This window comes from Parus major, chromosome 8 (assembly GCF_001522545.3).
Source record: "Parus major isolate Abel chromosome 8, Parus_major1.1, whole genome shotgun sequence".
In the NCBI taxonomy this organism is placed as follows: Eukaryota; Metazoa; Chordata; class Aves; order Passeriformes; family Paridae; genus Parus; species Parus major.
In genome coordinates, this window is record NC_031777.1 from 25,240,613 (window position 1) to 25,261,132 (window position 20,520).

The window sequence follows — 20,520 nt, forward strand, 5'->3', positions numbered from 1 at the left end:
TTGCTAAATATTCAAATTCTGAAACAGCCAATTTAAACTTAAGTATGTAAATGAAACTGTTGAAAAGTTACTGGGGAAATAACACAAGGCAACACAATTCTGCCACTGGATTCTATTTCTGTGAAGGTGAGCCATGGCAGGTATGTCAGGTGGCAAAGGCCACAGACCCGTTGGGACACCTCACACTGCATTACATTCACACAATGCTTTACATCTCACAGCAACCTCTTGAAAAAACAGGCAAACAGTTCACATTTATGTACTTAAACTTTATTTCTTCATAATTACAGGCTATTGTTAGAATTTTTAAACAAAAGGGAAGTCTATAAATAGAGGCTAATCCCACCTGAACAAGTTGTTTAAAAAAAAAAAACCAAACAAACAGTTAAAACTTCATAAAGTAATGCCTTTTAGCTCACAGCAGTGGTTTGTTGGTAGTCTGAGTAAAAGTCCTATAGTCAGAGTCAGTAACATGAAATGTAACATCAAATGACTCAAAACTTTAAATTCCATAAAGGAAAGCAGGAATATATATATAATATATACATATAATATTGTGTTGGTCCACTGAGTATACATTTTTAACAAAAGATAAGACACTATGTAATCCAGTTAAGCATATGATTTGCAAGATTAGTGTACACTCATTACAAAGATGTATAAGATAAGTTATAATTATTTAATACTTGCAAAATTTTAAGTTACTTTTCTTTTGAGCAGGTGTTTAAACGCTCATCTCCCAGTGCAAAAGAAAAACCATCCCAGTCAGCTTACTAATTTTTTCCTGAAAAATTGAAAACCTTCAAACTCATGCAACAGCAGCATTGACAGATAATGGGAAGAGCTTAAATGTACTGAAGCATGGCTGAGTTCTCCCCCTTTGCCCCAGTGCAGTGTATTGAAACACTTCAATTTCCTCAAAAGAAATACCACAGGTTAAAAGTGCAAGAAAAAAACCCTTCTGGATGTTTATGCTGCTGCCATCCATTTTAATTAGATAGGGCAAAAGATTATTCTTTTTGGAATTATTTTAATGAAACTGATTTTCCAAATAGAATTCACTCAAAATGAACAATAAGTTATTTTCATTAAGTTATTTTCATTAACATTCTATCAATCCTACTCTGACTCAGTGACCATTCAGAAATCATTCAGTTTAAGGTGCAACTATCAGTTGGCATTCAATAAATTACATATACAGAAAACAACTGTGGTTAAAAAAAAATAGAAATCAGACTACCTGTTTTTTCTTTCTATTCTCAATCCTATTTCAAATGGAACTCATTAACTTGCCAGTTCAGCTGCATATTTCACAGGCAAAAGTGGCTCAAATAGCAGTGGGGTCTCACAATTTGACAGTCACCTTAGCCAACAGCAAATGCACATGAATGTTCAGCTTAATTGCTTTATAAAACAAAATAAAAGGTCTGTCTTAAAACCTATGATCATGCAGGAAAATCAATAAAGGTTTCAGAAAGACATACTCTTTCTGATGGAGACTCCATGAAGATCATGTTAAATCCAACATAAAATCTTCAGCAAGGAGAAAAAGAATCTATATGCATACATATAAAATAAAGCACTCCACAACTCTGGCATTACTAAAACCCGTTCAGAAGGATAAAAGATTTCCAGTGACTAACTGCTTGATGGGAGACAGTCAGCCATGACAGAATAATTGCTGTGTTCACTTTATGCTCAATTACCAACTGCTGATAGACTACAGTCAAACCCCAATCTCTGTATCTGCATTTTAAACTGATTTGCTTTCAGCTGGGAAAAGTACTTTGCTCTCCTGAAAACTTGAGAGAAATTGACTGCTAAACTTAACAATTATTCAAACAATAACCAAAAGGATTGAATTTAGCAGAAACATTCACATCACTTTCAGAAATTTAAAACCTTTTATAGTTTCTTGTATATATGCATTTTCTGATTAACATTTAAATAGGTTAGGTACTCAGGAAAAGGGACAAAACAGTTTACGTCAGATAAAATCTTATTCTAAACTTCATGCTTCTGATATTTCAGATTTACTGAGTGCAATAGCCAGTTCCAAGTCTTCTTGCTCTTGCTGTTTTAGTCTTGCCAATCTTTCTTTTTCTTCTCTCTCACTTTCTCTCTTAGCCCATTCAATCATGTCTTCCTCAGTAGAATACTGCATGTTTAAATGACAAAATAAAACAGATTAATAATACAGTGATAATTACTATTGTCCAAACACTCAGTTTAAGGGACAATTAGTTTTTCAATAATTGTACATATTCTAGTCTTCAAATATTACTTGTTTTGTAGTTGTAATAGACTAAATTGGCTTAGTCTAAGGTTTAACTACTAAGAAGCACACCAAAGCTGATGTATTTTAATGAAATATGCCACGTTTTTCAGTATTAAGTATATTTAAATAAGTATATTCAGTATATTCAAAAACATTACTGAGCAGAAAGTGCTATAATTTAAATACAGTTTTATTTTGGATAAATACCAGTCTGTGCGAGAAAAACTTTGAATAAATCAGGAGAACATTTTGCAAAGCACACTCCTATTCACACTGTAGGCCATCCTGATTTATCCTGCTTTCATTAGGGATAATTTTTCCAGGTGAAAATTACTGCAAAAATTTAGCTGTAGACTGACTGTTTCTGAATGTGTAGATGAAAAATATTGCTGCCAAGAATCAAATAGAATAAGGGTAACTGCAGGGTTAGAAGGCTGGTAGTAATACAGAGAAAGGTCAGCATGATATGAGAGGGGAAAGAAAAAGAACAGATTATTTCCATGTATGTTGATGAGAACCGATTGTGAACTAAATACCTCTGGTACAATGATTATAAATCAGAGACAGCTAAGGGTATTATCTTAAATAAAATACAAAAGGTTATGCTAAAGTTTCTTCCTAGCAAACATGCAGAAAAATTAAGAGGTAAGTGAAGCTCCTGTCCTCATGGATGTCTCAGCATTAACTGAAAGGGTAAGAGACTCTAGGTCTCTGCTTTGAGTTGCTTCTTTGGGAAATAAAAGCAGAAACATCTAAATTGAATCCACAGTGCACTCAGTGTTTTCAGTAATTGCAGCTGGAAAAGAATACAATTTCCTTCATGAAGATAATAAACATTTTTGCCACTCCTCCAAACCGGCTTCTCGGTCCCCCTAACTACTACCATGGATGGATAATCACATTTAGAAGTTACCATGCTCCAAGACACAGCAATCAGTGCAGGTCTACTTTGAGAGCCTGACAATCCTTAGTTTACTTCAATCAAGCATGTAGTTTATTAGGCCTGAACAGAAAAGGAGCACTATGGTCAAGATACTGTAAATGCAAACTGCATTTAACAGGTATCAGGATTGAAAGTGAGGTGGTGCCTTTCAAAACTTCTATTTGCAAAAGCTCAAAAGAAAAAGATAATATATAGGCATGCACAAACCTTTAGATTTGCTTCTACTGCTTGGACACCACGACTTCTATGAAATGAATTCTGGTTATAAAGAGACACTTACTATTTTACTTCACTGTGCATAAGTCTGGAATCTACTAACCATTCAAAACTCATCAAAATATTTCATTAACATACACTGTTATGAGGCTGTTTATCAGTTTTCAGTACATTAAAATTATGACCAAACAGTTCAGTGACAGTTAAATTGAAATCATATTTTGGTTTATTTTTAATTGTGTAGCTAACAGTGTGCTTGTTATAGATTTAAATTTATAAATTTATATCTGCTGCACACACTGATAAAATGGATAATCCCTAGAATGCAGGTATTTTTAAAATTCTCTCCTTTAAAAGCTAGGAGGCCTCCATGAAAAAAAGGCATAAAACCAATGCAATTTAAACATTAACTACAACATTTCGCAGCATTTTCTTTTAGGACAGCCTCAGCTGTAAACTAAATGTAAACATTGTTTTAACAGTGCAATATCCCTTTCGTACATGGGATATATTTTAATAATTTAAATTGGACTGAAGACTTCAGTGTGAACATTTCAAAGCTGCCGTTATACTGAAACAAATGTAAAAAGTGTTTACTCACAGTACTGAAGTTTGCAAAATTGTTGGGGTCAGCCTCTTTACTGATGCTGGTGGGAGCAAATGGATCACAGAATAGATCTGCTTCTTGTTCTTTGGGAATGTCTGGGGTGGGGAAAGGCTGAAATGGATCGCTCGACTTAAAGGAATCTGAAGAGTCTATTTGATTGATAGGTCTTTTCCCTTAGATTAAAATGAATTTAAAATGAATTTAAGATAGCAAGTAATAACATGCCAAAACTAGTAAAAAAAAAAAAAAACCATTCAAAAGCTACTTGGAATGCAACCTCTTCCCACAAGCTAGTGGAGCTGTAGTTTCAGAGGAAGGGTTGCCAATTTGAAAAATGAGGTTACAGCCCACACTTTCTCAAAGGGTAATCAGGTAAAAAGGAACACATGTATGTTAATGAGTCAGGAATACCACTGTGTATTAATTAACTATTTTGGAAAGAGAAATTCTAACAGTTTTGAGCACCTATTCTGTTGGCACAGTATCGTTTTCTGGTTATCAACTGTCTTTGATCATTCCAGCAAGGCTCTTTTATTATTTCTTTGGATCAAGTTAACACAATTTTATTCAGAGATCAGAAATCCATTACATTTATAAGTTTTCAAAATACCACGTCCTCTCCCTATGCTAAGACCAGGAATTTCTGCAGTTTAAAACAAGGAGTATGATAACAAGCAATCACAAGCTGAGCTGTTTTGCTAATTCTTGCCTAAGTAGCTGCAAATAAACCGAATCAGGGACAAACCCCCACTTATTTCGTTGGGTTTTTTTCAGCTAAACCTCAGTCAACTTTCAACACTGTTGAGGACATTAACCAAAGACTTCCAAGAATAGCTGAGCTCAATTTTATCCCACCACTCCCTCTGTATGTTACTGTTTACACAGGAGGTTTCAGGGCAATTTCTAGAATTCTACTACCACGTTCTGCAAGTGGTTCCATACTTGCAGTGGTTGTATTTTAAAACTTCTGTTTCTATTTCAGATTAAAACAAAATTGAACAATTGTGCTTATTCGTTCACATCTCACTATTGAAAATTAGTCTAAAATTACTTCATAAGAGTAAAAGAGATTCTCATCTGGCAGTGATTTAAAGATTTGGAGAACATCCCCTGGGAAACATATGATTTACTTAGACACTTCCCAGGTAACCCTGCCATCTCTCTCACTGATGATGTTCTATCCATGTATCACTGATGATACTGTGCTGCCCCATCCCTGGAAGTGTTCAAGACCAGATTAGATGGGACTTTGAGAAATGTGCTCTAGAGAAAGGTGTCCCTGCCTGTTGGCAGGGAATGATCTTTAAGGTCCCTTTTAACCCAAAACATTCTGTGATTCTACAATTCTGTTACTTGTAAATAATGCCTGCCTGTTTCTTGAAAAATGTGGGAGAAGCATCTTCAAATGACAACAGGGAATTTAAAAATTTCTGCACGAGAAGGGTTAATAATTGTAAGAATATGAAATACACAATCACCAAATTTTCCCCAAAATCAAGAAATGGGGGTAGAGAGGCAAAAGTATTCAGAGACAACAGCCCTTCTACACACTTTCCAGTAGAGAAAAGAATTAAAAGAAAGATTTTTGGGTATTTCTTTGAAAAAGCATTCCATTATTTCAAATCAGACAAAGGAAGTCATTACAAATAATTATATTTAAGTACCTCAAATTTTATTTCCATTAGGAAAATAATTAATTGGGAATGGTTATCAAGATAACCACATTTTTAACTGTGCATATCAAAACTACCTATTTTTTTCTAATCATCTGTTGCTAAGGATGCTGCTGTTCTACCCCTAGAAGCCTGCCTTCCAAAAGTGCACCACATCACGGCCACTCCCATACAATCAAGTGAGAAATCCTTTTTATGTTTAAATAAAGACCAACATCAAACATTCAAATTATCATCACTTGCCACGTCAGCTGTTTTACTGTTATTTACAATGGAAATTTTTACTTGCAAGGCATTAACATGAACCAGATCTCACACCAACATTAGAAACTAAACAGCTGAGTTGAAACTTCATATGAGCACTCCTGTATCTACTGTGTTCCCCTTCTTTTGAGGAAAGGATGAATACACGTTTAAGTTTCATGCCACAGTTTCTCAAAGAACCTTAAGACTCATCCATATAGTGCAACAGTGAAACAAATGACACAGTAGAGTTTTTAAAGAATGAAACAGAAGACAGAAATTTTTAAAGGAATACTAGAAATACATCCTATGTTTGCAAAAGTAAATTGAGAGAAATATATCTGATGTCTGCAAAAACAAATTGAGAGTGAGGAGTCTGTTGTAATATGGTCTTGTTGCAACAAGAAGATGTTGTTATGCATGATAATCATGGCCTTTTTTGATAAGCAGAGAGGATTGTGGAACATCCCAGAAACTCTTCAATCACTGAGGAGAGAAGAGCCCAGGGAACTTGGGTTTATTATTGTTACTGCTACAAACCTCTGGCAAGGCCACCTAGAAAAAGTTAACCTGAAAACCTAAGGCAGTTTTCAGCCCTATTTAATTCATTTTGCATTAAACCTGTGTTTGCAATGTATAAAGCACACTAAATTCTCACTTTAAGTATAATTAAGTTTAAGATTCACAGTGTAGCACAGTAGTAACCATTTAATTTGGAGCTATGCTGTGTTCTTGCACACATTTGTAACAAGTCTTTTTTCCTGTTTTCTAAATCCTTTGTCTCTTCAAACCCAGATGCCAATCACCACGCAAAACTTAACTCTGAGGAAATGACCAGGAGATCAGGAATGGACTTGTTTCACATCTTGCTCATTCATTTTAAATTCAGACCCTTTACCCTCCCCTCATAATTCCTGTCCCTCTGCCAACATGAAGCAGCTGATTGTTACCACATCTCAGTGTCAGCTCTTACCGGGTGGTGGTGGGCAGGGCCTGGTGGGAGTTCCTGTCTTAGGGGGCAGTGCAGGAGGAACATCCTCATTTTTAGCTGGTGGTTCCTCAAATAAGTTCTTAGTTATGGTGACACTGCTGACAGAGCCTGATGTGGAAGAGCTAAAAGGATCCTCATTGTTGGCCTTCAACACAGAAAACAGCAACACACACATTTTCAGTGCAGTGCTACCGGACATTCTCTTCAATAATACAGTATTAAATCAGAACTGAAAGTTTACACTAAGACTCCAGAAAAGACTTCTGTTTGTTTTTACATATATCCACACACTCCAGAAGATTGAACAGGAAGAAAAATCAAGAATGGCTACTGTGCACAGCACTATAAAGTTGAAAGCAGTTAAACATGCAAAAGTAATACTTTTGCTGCTAAACTCAGCAAATTTAAAAATAAACAAATTACAGTATCACTGAAAATAGAGAGAAAATACTTATCAGTCTGAAAAAATGACATAGCATTATTCACAGAATTGCAGGATAATTTTCTATCAAGACCTCTTTTTCAAGCAAGTCAGCTGTTTCAAGCAAGTTACGAATGTTTAGTAGTGGCAAAACTGTAATGAAACTGAGTAAGCTTTGTCTTGTCATTGCAGTTTCATGCATTTTCTGTGAGTAGCAGCAGTTCCATATTACCTTCGAAAGAGTGCTGAAGTCAGCAAAGCCACCTTCAAAGGATTCACTTCCAAACAGGGAGGTAAAGGGATCTGCAGCTAAAAACACACAAATCAGGCAAAGAATAAGATTAAAAGTTAAATATGAAAGACTGAAAAAAAAAATTTCCCACCATTATTACTAAATAGTAATAATATGCTGTCAATTCCCACTATTATTACTAAATAGCAACTATTACATATTTTGCAACATAAACTAATTCAAGTGAAGTATTTCATGAGGTGAGCACTTGAAGTTATTAAGTAGCTTTTTCAAAAACTCTAAGTGTCAACTTCCAATGAAGAATAATAAATCTCCTAAACAGGAAGTCTTTCAATAGAAATACTGGTATGTTTTCCTACATAAAAAAAAGTTAAATTCCACTGAAAGTATCAAATAACCATACTACTGGAAATGTTCTACTGAGATACATGTATGTATACACACAGAGGTGGTTTTTTGTGTGCATACACCCATAAATATGCATATACAGACATATATATATATATTTATGGAGATATATATATATATATATGTACATGAACCAGAGCTCTTTTCTGACTGCAGACCCACTTGTGGAATCAAGCACCTGAATTTCATATCATCCCAGTCTAATTTAACAGTACCTCTTCACTCTCATCTGCCTAAAATACATGAAAACTACTACTGTACTGTAGAGCAGGAAGGGCCATACTCACTTCTTCATCTCTAAAAATCACCATTTTTTCCCTACAATTAAAATGAACAGGTTTGCAATACAAAATCTCACATGGATTCCTGTTTTGTATTATCACTTGTCAGTGCAGTTTAGGAAAATAAGCCTAAGCCTTTAGCCTTCCCTAAAACATCTTTAGCCCTCAGACAAGAGAGGGGCACAGAAGCAAACTCGAGCAGTAAAAAATCTCGATGAAGAAGTTACTCTATTCCACATCTACTCTTGTGGTGCAGAGCTATCCTGATGGTATTTAGAAAGTAACATGAAATCTCTGAAAACAACACTAATGGGAAACAGTACAAAATATCCAAATAATCAAAACACTTAGATCAGGATACTGTCCCAGTTTTAATAAAGCAGTTTTTGTAGAATCAGTTTTCAGTGATACACACTACAGACAGAGTCAATTTTGGTTTATGAAATTCTCCCCTTATGTCATACTTTATAGGAAAATTCAGAAAACATGGGAAATCCCTGTAACACACTGTTGCAAATTCAGTTAAAAGACTAGAAACAGAAGCAAGTAAAAGCAAAAATAAAACCCAAGAAGCTTGATATGTACAGTCTACTTTTACCTAGATCATTTGATGTAGTAACAGTGGTTCCACCAGGAGCAAAAGGGTCATTCTTCTTTGATATCTCTGTCTAAAATAAAAAATTCCTTTGGAGGGAAATTTGTTTTTCAGCTCAAAAGATTCTTCAATCTAATAATACAGACACCATTTATTTTAGTTTAGAAGTTTTAAGATAACACATTCTGGAAATAGCTTTTATCAGCATCAGTAAACAAGTCTGTTAATAGAAACTCTTCCTCTCTCTGTTTTGATTAATACTTTGAAAGGATGGAAAAAAGGTACAATATGTGCAATATACTTGGTAACAGCTAATGCAACAGTCAAAAATAGCTACCACTCATTTTGGCTTCAGATTCCTACAACCAGAGCCCATCTTCATGAAGATCTAAGATTTCAACACTCCAGAGATGAGTGGTAAAGCACTTAGGATGAATGCATCACTTTAGTCCTGAAGTACAGATCTCAAGAATCCACTGCTAATCCCACACCACAGCTCTGACCTCCCTTTTTCTTTCTCCCTTTGGAGTATAATAAGACCAAATATTGGTTACATTAGAACATCAAGCGTTTGAAATGGATAGTGTACCAAGTATTACAGATTGTAGAAATCTAATTTTTAAGTTTGGAGGTGTAGGCTGTGGTGTATAACATGACCTTGAGATCTGCACAATGTGCACACCATGGGGAAGGGCAGGACCACCACTGTCAGGGGCAGTTATTTCTCACTCCTGGCTGCTGTGGGTGTGCCTCAGGCACACTCTACAGCCACTTCACTTCCTTCTTAATCCACATGTATCTGAGTTTTATATGTGTCTATGGAGATTTTATGTATCCACAAAGCTGGAAGTGAGGCATGACCAGAAACAGCACTGAAAAGGAAAGGGGATGGCAAAAGAATGGAGACAAAGTTAATGGCATGAAGAATTTCAGCTGCTTAAACTGCTTATCTATCAGCTTTAAATATTACATATTCAGCAAGTTCTGGCCTGCACCAGAGAGAGTTTTATGCCCAACTCTATCTTACTAAAGGCTCAAGACTACTCAGTAACTGCTCATTTATAATGCAAGCTAAAAGTTAGACTGAAGTACACTTGAAAGAGGTACATTCAGAAGGCAACTCCACATTAAGAGAGACCTTTGCTGATTCTTATTAAAAACAATCAAACCACATCAAAACCTAAACATACACCTATAGAACAATCTGACTTTTCTGAGGGGAAACCTCATACACCACATCAGATTTCAGAAAAATACAGCACATAGTTCTTGATCCTATAGTGTGTGGAGGCAAAAATCAAGCACCTGAACACAACCTGGTGAGGCTGATCCTTGGTTTCTTTCCATTCATTACATTCCACCAACTAATAGAGTTGTTGGAGAGCTGTAGAGTTTAAGTCATTGTTAAATAATGACAGAGTTTAAATCATTACTGTCAAATGCTCTTAGCTGTGGAGCTAAGATGAAGATCCACAATGAAATACTTTAAAAATGTTTTTATTTTTACTTCTATTTCATCTGTGACTATTTCTAGAAAATAGGACACAAAAATACAAGACAGAGCTGGGGGATCAAAGGTAACCTTTATATAATTTCTGATTACCAATTTTTTAAAGCATGTCTAAATGTACAAAATAGGTTATTTTGTACAAATCACATAGAGAAAGCAGTAAAAGGTGTGACACCAAACTTACTGTGGTATTACTACTGTTGTCTGCAGAACTAAATGGATCAGTGCCAGCAGTCACAAAAGGGTCGGTGGAGGATTGCTTGAAGAAAGAGTCAGCTGCAAAAGGGTCTGAGCCTTTGAAGGGATCACCACCAAAGGGATCTAAAAAGTAAACATCTCTCTTATATTTTTGCTTGCTTTACTTAGCTGATATCCTAAAAACTAAACAATGAATCGCTTTTTCATACTGCTACAAAGTGACACATTTAAGACCAAGGACCTTTGAAGTATGAAATTCACCTGTGAATAATTTGTATTCTGCGATTCAAAATATCAGACAAGCCAACATTTTCTGCACATCATGAAAACAGCAGTTCCAGAACCATCTCAGCATTTAACCATTTTGGGGACTTTAACCAAGTCCCCAAAAATTAAGCATTTTACAGAACCTAATGTTTCTAAGATCTCTCCTTCCCACCTCTCCTGCACTCCCCAAGCCCAACTGATGCTTCTTATTGGCACTTGGTGCTCAACCTTATTTTACTATTGCTTTCCCACTAGTTATCTAGCATTTTTGCCACAACTCCACTCAGGACCAAGCAAACAATGCAATGGCATTGCCTATACAGTCCACCTAAATAGAGACTTCCCACCTTTTCAATACTTGATTCTAAAGGAAGTTGGTATGTTAAGAGCCTTTAAAAGAGCACAGTCCTACTACTTTGCAAATAAAACAGGCAGCAAGTGTTTGGGGCCTTCTGTTCATCACCTTCACATCTTTAAATCCCAGCTAAGGAACTTCCAACAAGAGCAAAACTCACTGGCAATGGACTTCTCTGAAAAGCTTTAACACAAGTCACCAGGTGCTAATGTCACATACATCCTATCACGACTTTTTGTGGCATTTCCACCTACTTTCTTCCTCTGAAAGTGGTGACAATTTTCCCCACTAATAAACAGTTAGAAAAACAAACACATTACTGTGTTAGAAAGTTACTTACCAATTTTCCCAAAAGGGTCATCTTTGAAGGGATCATCTGCTCAAAATAAAAGCAAATATTCATTAATCAGCTTATTACCATCACGAAACACACAAAAAGCAGCCATCTCCAAGCTGCATTTCTGTTGGCTGTTGTCCACAAACACCCACACTATGCAGTATTACTACTGCAGTAATCCAGGCCAGCTACTGAGATGAGTCCCAGTTTTGCTTAATTGTCACAGACACTGTGGATGGTAGCTCCTAAGTGCTCACTTCAGTACTGGATGCATGATCCCAACTAATTTCTACTTTTTCATGTACATCTGAGAGACAGAATATCTGTCTCTTAGCTGTGGGTATCTACCCCTGAATATACTGAGTGCATAAAGTCCAAAAGTTGGGTTCTTAACAAACAGACCTTTCTCTTCTGAAAGAAAGGCCTTGTCATGTGCTGCAAAACCACTTCAATATAAACAAAAATTAAACAGTATCTACACAGAAACATTCAAGCTGTTTTAAATTAGTTTAATTTATTCATTAAAAGTATTCAATCTGCACTGACATTCTTTCAGAAGCCAAGTGATCTGAAACAAATTTAACTTATTTTCCTTTCAAAGCAATACAAGCTAAATTGATCAGACCATGTTGATATGAAAGCATGTAAAATCATATTTATGTGGCTGAAAACATCTGCTTCAGCAGTTAATTCAAATTAACTCCCCTTCCCCAATTGGTTCCATATAGGCAGATCATCCCTCCCATAAAAAATAAGAGCAGAGCAACATCATTCGTCAATGGCAAGTTCTTAAAATAAAGCCCAGCACTTCCACAAGACTAACAGATGGTGCAGTTCCACATTACCTTTTTCTGAGAGCCAAACTCACCAGAAGTAGGCCACAGCCATTCATTTTGAGCCACCCACAGCCTCCCCACTGCACAGCCCAGAGAACCCTCCACTGACCTGTTTGTGGATCAGGGCTGTCAATCAGATTAGTGACAACACATATACCAAAAGCCTGCCCACACCTTTACAGCCAAAATGCCACCAGGGCACAAGCAAGGAGGGGATGGGGAAGAGAAGTCCTCAGGAAGAGCAGTGAGGGAAAGGAGCAACCTTCAGAGCTCGTTAGGAAGTCCAGATCAAGGAAGGAGAAACACCCTGAAACTCATTTCCAACACTTCTATTTCTGTAACACTATTGGCTCCATGCTCCTGCCACTCACACATTTTCAGATTTATTCTATAAAGAGCAGTCTCAAGGTGAAGACGAGTCTGATGCATTCACACAAGGCCTGTTTCTCCAAATCTGCACATAGAGAGAAATGTTTACTTACTGCCAACAAAAGGGTCAGACTGGAAGAACTCTAAGCTGGCTTCAGAAACTAGATCAGGCAACGGATGAGATTCAGCATCAAATGGATCTTCCTGGGCAATGCAGATGGAGAGAAACGTATTAAATTTTTAAGACTTGCAAGGATGGAGAACATTTCTGTCATCTCCTGTTACCATTCAGTGGTTTCTTAAAGCTTGAAGCAAAGAGACAGCTGCAATTCTATATAATTCATCAATGGAGATACAAAATACTTTTCAACAACCTGCCTGCTACACAAGATGAAATGTTTTCAAGACATCACACTAAATAAAACCAGTAGGAAGTGACAACTATTCCTCTATTGTTGTATGACCATCATGCAAGCCTGAAACAGCTTAACCAGGGTTTTTTTAAACCTACTTTTTCCTCCCCAAAACCTCAACTAACTCACTTTTTTGGTAACAGATGCAGCTGGGGTCTCTTTCTCTTCTCCAACAGAGACTGCTGTTTCAGGACTATTCCTTATCTGTACAAGGATAAAAGCAATTCACCACAAATAAGTAAATACAAGACTGCACAATAAAATTTTAAGTGTTAAATAGAATCACAGAATATACTAAAGCATACTTCAAGAGGTACATACTTCAGTGTTCCATAAACCCTGTAAAAGTTTTAAAAAAATAAATCAATCATGAATCTACTGAGACATAAGGAGGAACATTTAAAGCAAGACAGTTTTAGATTTTCTGTACTTTTCCTTATTCTGCTCTCGTTGCACCAAATGGAGACAGCTGCTCTCCTTTAGTGTTAATTCTGCTATTCAATTTATGGTATTTTGCTTTCGAAATAAGTACAGAAAAAAATGTTACTGCTACTTTCCAGGCAAGCTAAAATTACCTCCTTTTCTGCTTATGAACTTTGAGATATGTGGAAACACAGTGCCTCAGAAAAACACCCTGAAATTTCAGTTGTTCAAGTGTTTAAAAACATAATCAATCTTGGTACATTCTTAACTTATTCCAACTTCACAGCTGCAATGCATCGTGATCAAGCAGGCAAAACATTACTCACTGGAGACACACTGTTTGTTTGTTCCTCTTCTGCTATACTTTCCCTCTCAGCATTCTCATTAAGGTTTGCAGTTTCACTGCTGCTGTTGCTAAGACTAGAATGATCCACAGTTCCATTAACAAGTGTACTATGGGGCTGAGAGTGCCAATTAAATTGGTTATTTTCCAGTTCTTTCAGCTCAAGAAGCTTTGTCTGCACCTGTAAATAGAAATAAATGTATTAGCATCAGTATGGCAGTATATGGAAGCCAGTAAATGGCAATCCCCTCCTAAATATAAGGTGTGTGATACATGTCTAAAAATCTTATTTTCAAAAGCAAATATAGTAAAAACCTGTTCTGTCAATGAAAGGGTGAAATTTGTGAGATAAGCAGAAATCTTATTTAGCAGAAGTGGAGAGAGGTTGAAGGACACATCTTTTGCCAAGAAAGAAGACTGTGTCACTGGCAACACCAAGATTTGTTGCTATTCAAACTCACTGGAAAAGTTGCAAAGGTTTCAGGGTTTTATTTTTTGTTTATTTTTGCTGGGGAGTTTTGGTTAGGCTTGTTTTTTCTTATTTTTCTTTTGGATTGGGGATTGTGTGTGTGTGGTTTGGGTTTTTTTCCTAGATTATGTATTTGCAATTTCCTTAAACTCAAAATTAAAAAGGCTGCTTTATCAGAATTCTCATCTTCCAAGAAGGAACAGTACGATTTCATTATCATCTCCCACATGACTTCTGAAGTCTACAAATGCCAAGTATATCTTTCTAAGCAGACACTTACATTCATATGTTATTAGTTCAGCAATATGCTTCATGCAGTTCCTTACAGCAAACATTTACAACCAACCTGCCAGTTATGAAGGAATTACTGGATCTGGCAGGTTATGCAAAAGAATAAATCTAGTCCAGATATTCAGGTGCCTAAATCCCACTGAACTCTGCTAGGTCAGTTACCTAATAGAGTTATTGGGGTGTCAGCAAAGACACCACCAGGTGTCTTTCAAGTTAACTGACCTCAGACCAGCCATTAGATAATCTTGCCTAAAGCACCAAAGCACCTACTGTTCCTTATTTAGGAGTCAAGAGCAATAAAATCAGGAGTAGTGTTATAAAACCTAGTAAAAAAAAAAAATGTCTGTAGTACAGTCAAGCATAACCACTTATAATATCAGTCTCAAGTCTGTTCATGGCAAGCACCTCTTGCCACATAAAAACACTAAAGTGGTACAACCTTCTCTCCACCTGTGATGAAATTATGAAAAAATCCATTTGTTTACTTCTCAGTTTCTAAACTAAAAGCAATTATTTTAAAATTCTGAATGTTTTAAGACTTGTTAGCAAGTTACAGATGTGAATTGTGTGAAATGACCTGAAGTCAGCCATCTCTAGGGTTCAAAGGCAGGCTTTGCCTTTTGTTTTCAACTTGGTATCAGCATGAGTGGGTAATACATAACACAGCTGGCAACAGGGAAGGAGAACCATGAGGAAACAGTGTGCAAGCTCATGCAACATCGAAGTAAAAACAAATCACTGATTACAGAGAGAAACTGAAAGTGTTCATGCAACAGCAGCCACTTCAAAGCATGGGGTTCTCTGCCTCTCAGTGTCTAATTCAACACAATTTCTTCTTCCATTCACCTCCCTTTCCCCCTTCAACAATGTGTTAAGCAAATACTATCAGTAATTTTATACCATCTTCAAATCAATTAAAGAATAGTGATAGCATGCCCCATGGAAGATGAAAACTTAAATAACTACTGGACATGCAGAATTTAAGTCTGCATTACCCGTTTTTCATCCATTATATTACAACAAATTATTTCTGGAGTGAAATAAATTCATCCATTTAATTAATAAACTTGGAGAAAGACCAGTAAGTAACTTGAGTGACTTAAGTCAGCCTCTGAAAATCCTAACAACTACTAGCACAGAACACATGTGTGTGTAACTAAAGACATGAACAAACAGTGAAGAAAAAAGGAAACAACGCCTTCCCCTTAAGGCAAACCACACTAAAGGTTGCCAATTCAAAATATTTTTGGGGGGGTGGGTCTTTCACACTGCCTTACTGAATTGATTTCCTGTTGTGAATCCTGCAGATGTTGCTGAAGAGGTCCCAGCTGTGCTTTCCCAGACTCTATGCATTGCTCAAGCTCTGCAGTTTCTTGCTGCAGGCGACTCAGCTCCTCTTGGGCTTTGGTCAGTTCATCTTCATATGCTGAAATCTTTGATTCCTGGCTTGTTATTTCAGCCTTCAGCATGGCAATCTAAAGCATGAACAATATTTCAAGTAAAAAAATAACGACCAAGACCCACACCCAAAAACCCAAACAACACATCCAAATACTATTATTTATGGGAAGAAAAAAAGTAAAAAATATCTTAGGTATTGGAGAGATAATAGATCACACCCAAATGAACAGTTAATTCTCTACTGGTCTCAATAAAAACAGAGTATTTCAGCTGTTATTCTGACCAACACAGATATTTCTAGTATTGAAATGATAATTTCAGACCTTAAAGAAACACAATAGCCTTATGTTATAAAAAAAATTACATAAGATTATAATTTTTCAACCACTAAGAAATCAGTCCTAGTAATTAGTGGTTCTAACTACATTTATATTGTATCATAGTCTTGATAACTCCTTTGTGTGCAAGTACATCTCAATATGTTTGTTGACACAGACACTAAATTAGGAACACTGAAGCAAGTGATGTATTTCCTATGCTCTGTTGGTCATAAAGCCTTGACACTCAGGCTATTTATTCATTAAAGCTTTTTTCTCCTGCCCCAACAACTGTAACTCTGCAAGGCTGAGTTCTTCAAGACAAGGCATTTACCCTTCCCAAGGGCATTGGCCACCAGACCTTACCAAATGGGCCTCCTCTGCACACTTCTGCCTGATGTCATTAAGCTGTTCTTCCAACTTGGCCTTCTGTTCATCAAGATCATTAAGGGTTTCCTGTGCTTCCTGTTTCTGAGCTTGCAGCTTTTGCAGATTACTGCTCTCCCGCTTTACTTCATCCTGAAGATCCTGAAATAAAACACATCAGCTTGACATTTGTTCCCTTTCTCCCCCTAACCACTGAATTCCACAGTACAAGCTGCAGTGCTGACCCATATTTCAAAGTATCAACAAATTATCTACCAGAAGCCCGCATGGATATCAGACAAGCAAGTACTCTCAGATTTTAATTCAATGACATGAAAATAATCAGGTTGGTTCCCTTTGCTTTTCTTTAGTAAAACAAATCTCACTGAAGTATTGATATCATACACCAACACACAGTTGAACTGTTTTCCTCACAGAGCATTCAGGTTTTCATTTTGAATTTTGAAGCTCTCTTTTTATTCAGGCTGCTGCAGTGTGTCCGTCCTGTGCTTTAGCGCTGTATTTTACTGAGTTTCTCATTAAGAACATGGACCTGGTGGACTGAGTCCAGAGGAGTCCATGCATATGGTCAGAAGGCAGGAATACCTCTGCTATCAAGTCAAGCTGAGAGAGCTGGGGTTGTTCACCCTGGAGAAGTGAAGGCTCTAGGGAGATCTTAAAGCACCTTCTACAGACTAAAAAGAGCTTGCAAGAAAGTTGGAAATGGAAGTTTTATCATGACATGGAATGACAGGACACAAGGGAGTGGCTTCACACTGACAGAGGGCAGATTTAGATGGGATATTAGTAAGAAATCCTTCGCTTTGAGGATGGTGAGGCCATGGCACAGATTGCCCAGAGAAGCTGTGACTGCCCCATCCCTGGAAGTGTCCAAGGCCAGACTGAATGGGGCTTGGAGCAACCTGGGATAGTGGAAGGTGTCCCTGCCCATGGCAGGGGGCTGGAATGAGATGAGCTTTAAGGCCCCTTCCAACCCAAAGCAGCGTGGGATTTTGTGATAATATAAATCCTTTATTCTGCTCCTGCCCCCTTTAAAAACATATGGCCAAAAATAAGAACTGTTTTGTTGAAATGGTGAAAGACCATTAGCCCAAATGCTCTGCCTCCTAGGGCATTTCTGCCCCTAGTTTTGCAAAAATCAGCCAAAAACTTATGTTGTCTGTACCAGTACAGGTAAAAAAATGCACATTTCATTCACGACAGTATAGAATCTTTTGATTTAGGAAAGAACAGCAAGTATGTGTCTTGTGTCTTAAGTACGTTAAGTAGCATCTTAAAATAATTAGCTCATTTTTGAGCAACAGGAATGGTTATACTTCAACAAGCTGCAGAGATAACACTGAAAAACATGTCAAGGAAAGAAATTAGGAAGAAGAAAGAATCATCAAAGTCAAGAGGAAGAGATATTACAGGGAGATCAAAAAGGATTAATACAAAAGGAAAAGTATTAGATAAAAAGAGAAGATTGCAGCCTTTCTGAGAAAAAGCAGCAATTTCAGGAAGAATCATCAACAACAGTAAGAAATTAACAGAGAACAAAAAAAATTAAGGAGGATAAGAAAACAAGCAAACATGAAATTCTGATTAGATCATACATTAGTGTGCTGCTCTAAGCTACAATCCTGCTCCCCTCTTCTAGGTGTGTTTTGTTTGGGTTCTTTTTGGTGAGGGAGACAGTTAATCCATGTGTTGTGTGCTAACACCTCCACATAATGAGGACCAAAAGCCAGATAGGAATAGAAAGGCATATGGTGCAGCAGTCAGATGCTGGGGAATTAGGTAACCTCAAGGCAACTGGAGGGCTACGCAAAGATACATCACAGATGCTTCTACGTTAAAAATCAACCACTACTAAAAATCAAAAACTATGCAAAAATATCTCCCAAACCAAAACACAAAATGCCCCCCATAAAACCCCTCCAAATTGAATTTGAATTTCAGTAGAAGTATATATCAGTATACAGCAGTCAGACTAGGAAAACTACTGGTTATTTCTAACCCATGAGAGAAAAACCAGCACACACACAAAAAGCTCTTAAAACAGCTACTGACTTGGATAATTGGGACACTCTTGATCCATTCATTTTCACATGGCTTTGAAAAGCAAGGATCAGCTGACACTTAACACAAGCAGTGGAGGAAAAAAGTAACAGCTTAAAGAGACTGCAGCCTCCTTTTCCCTAAAGGAAGCAAGAATTCACATCCACATAAGCTAAATATAGACCACCTCCACTTTTGTCTGTCCTAGGCACAGCAGTAGAGAAGCACTGAAGAGAGCTAACGAAGCCTGATGGCTGCCAGAAGAGGAAAGAAGGAAAAAACTCAACCAAACCCAAAACCTGTGCTGGTTTTCGTTCACATATGCACCTAACCTCTCCAGAATTAAAATCTGGAATAGATACAACACACAAAACTGGCTATAATACTCTAAGATGCCTCTTCATGAAGTAAATCAGACTCCAATTAATCTTCAAAGACCACCCTTCAGCAAAGAAGCAACATCTTAATGTTCAAGCACTGAATGAGGTTCTAAATAAAAACCACTGAGGTACTTGAGGTGTTACAAACTGGCATTCTGCTGGTAAAAGTAATCCTTGTATTAAATTTATGATCATTGTAACTCTTTATGCCAATATAGTGTAGGATAAGGAAAGGTCAGGAATCCATATTTCCATGGACAATGGATTTAATAGCTTGCCAGTCTGTCCTTCCCAAGACAATTCATGTGCTAGAAAATGTTAAACTTGCAAGAGGACAGAAAAGTAAAACTTCACTCACTTTCTAATGGCATTGGTGCACTGCAACAGGGAAAAAGAAAATCCAATTCTGAGGGATACTCGGTGCACCTAACTTTGAGGAAACAACCCTTAGTCTCTGCTACTAAAGAGCTGATACTCTAACAAGCACATTAAACCCCATCAATGTGCTATATCTTCCTTACAACTCTTTTTCTGCCTTTGCTTTTTAGTACCTATTTACACAGTATCAAAATTATTTTACAGAAGAAAAAACTGTCATTCTTTCCCTCCTCCTATACATATCAGTTTAATTGATCACTGACCATGGCTTTATTTGAGATTACAATTCCTTCTGTGGAAGGAATTCTGGTACCAGAAACTGAATTGTCCTGCCACAAAGCCAGCTTAAGCAAGGAGGCAGGTTAGAGCAAACTGGTTTTGTAGACCATCTTTAGAAATGTCCTCATTAGAATAAAACCAGAAGAAAACACAAGGCAAAGATATCCTTAGTCTGTCACATTATTCTCTGAAGTTCTAGTAAGTTTGTTGAAAAATGGAGGTCCTCCACCAGTCAGAAATAGGGAAAGGTAAAGGGCTATCAGATTAAATAAATGCTGCAGCCATTTCCTGTTTGATCCTGGAGGTTTCTCGTTTTTCTGACAAGCCAGTAATAGATTGTTTCTTCTCTGCAGACTGACAAAACCCTGTAACTATATTTAACAAACACCTTGTGTGACCACTAACAGGTTAAAGACCTGAGACAGCTGCTCCCAACACCACTGCTCAGGATACAGAGAACTCAGGGGACTCTGTGATGCCAAAGCCTATCAAACACACATGGATGACACTGTAACATTCAAGGTAAGGTTTTTATCAAGCTTAAAAACCTTTTGTGCAAAGGAACCAGAGAACTCAACCCTCATATGAACAAACACAGATTCCAGAAGACACCAACAA

The 20,520-nt window shown here is 37.0% G+C and overlaps 1 protein-coding gene across 7 annotated transcripts in view; it reads right to left on the reverse strand.

The window, feature by feature from the left end:
* Positions 1–248: 248 nt before the first annotated feature.
* The window catches only part of EPS15 (epidermal growth factor receptor pathway substrate 15), a 65,829-nt gene continuing 45,557 nt past the window's right edge, over positions 249–20,520 (reverse strand). For 5 of the 7 annotated variants that reach the window (XM_015635903.2, XM_033516262.1, XM_033516261.1 and 2 more), the window contains 12 exons: positions 16,805–16,966; positions 15,998–16,195; positions 13,944–14,141; positions 13,324–13,398; positions 12,895–12,985; positions 11,580–11,615; positions 10,604–10,740; positions 8,913–8,982; positions 7,605–7,681; positions 6,934–7,096; positions 4,039–4,217; positions 249–2,158 (listed from right to left, as the gene is read on the reverse strand). In XM_015635903.2, coding sequence (XP_015491389.1) covers positions 2,012–2,158; positions 4,039–4,217; positions 6,934–7,096; positions 7,605–7,681; positions 8,913–8,982; positions 10,604–10,740; positions 11,580–11,615; positions 12,895–12,985; positions 13,324–13,398; positions 13,944–14,141; positions 15,998–16,195; positions 16,805–16,966 — 1,533 coding nt within the window. In that variant the 3' untranslated portion in view covers positions 249–2,011. Of the gene's footprint in view, positions 2,159–3,428; positions 3,466–4,038; positions 4,218–6,933; positions 7,097–7,604; positions 7,682–8,912; positions 8,983–10,603; positions 10,741–11,579; positions 11,616–12,894; positions 12,986–13,323; positions 13,399–13,943; positions 14,142–15,997; positions 16,196–16,804; positions 16,967–20,520 lie in introns of all 7 variants that reach the window. The other 2 variants (XM_015635904.2, XM_015635906.2) reach the window with 2 other exon arrangements.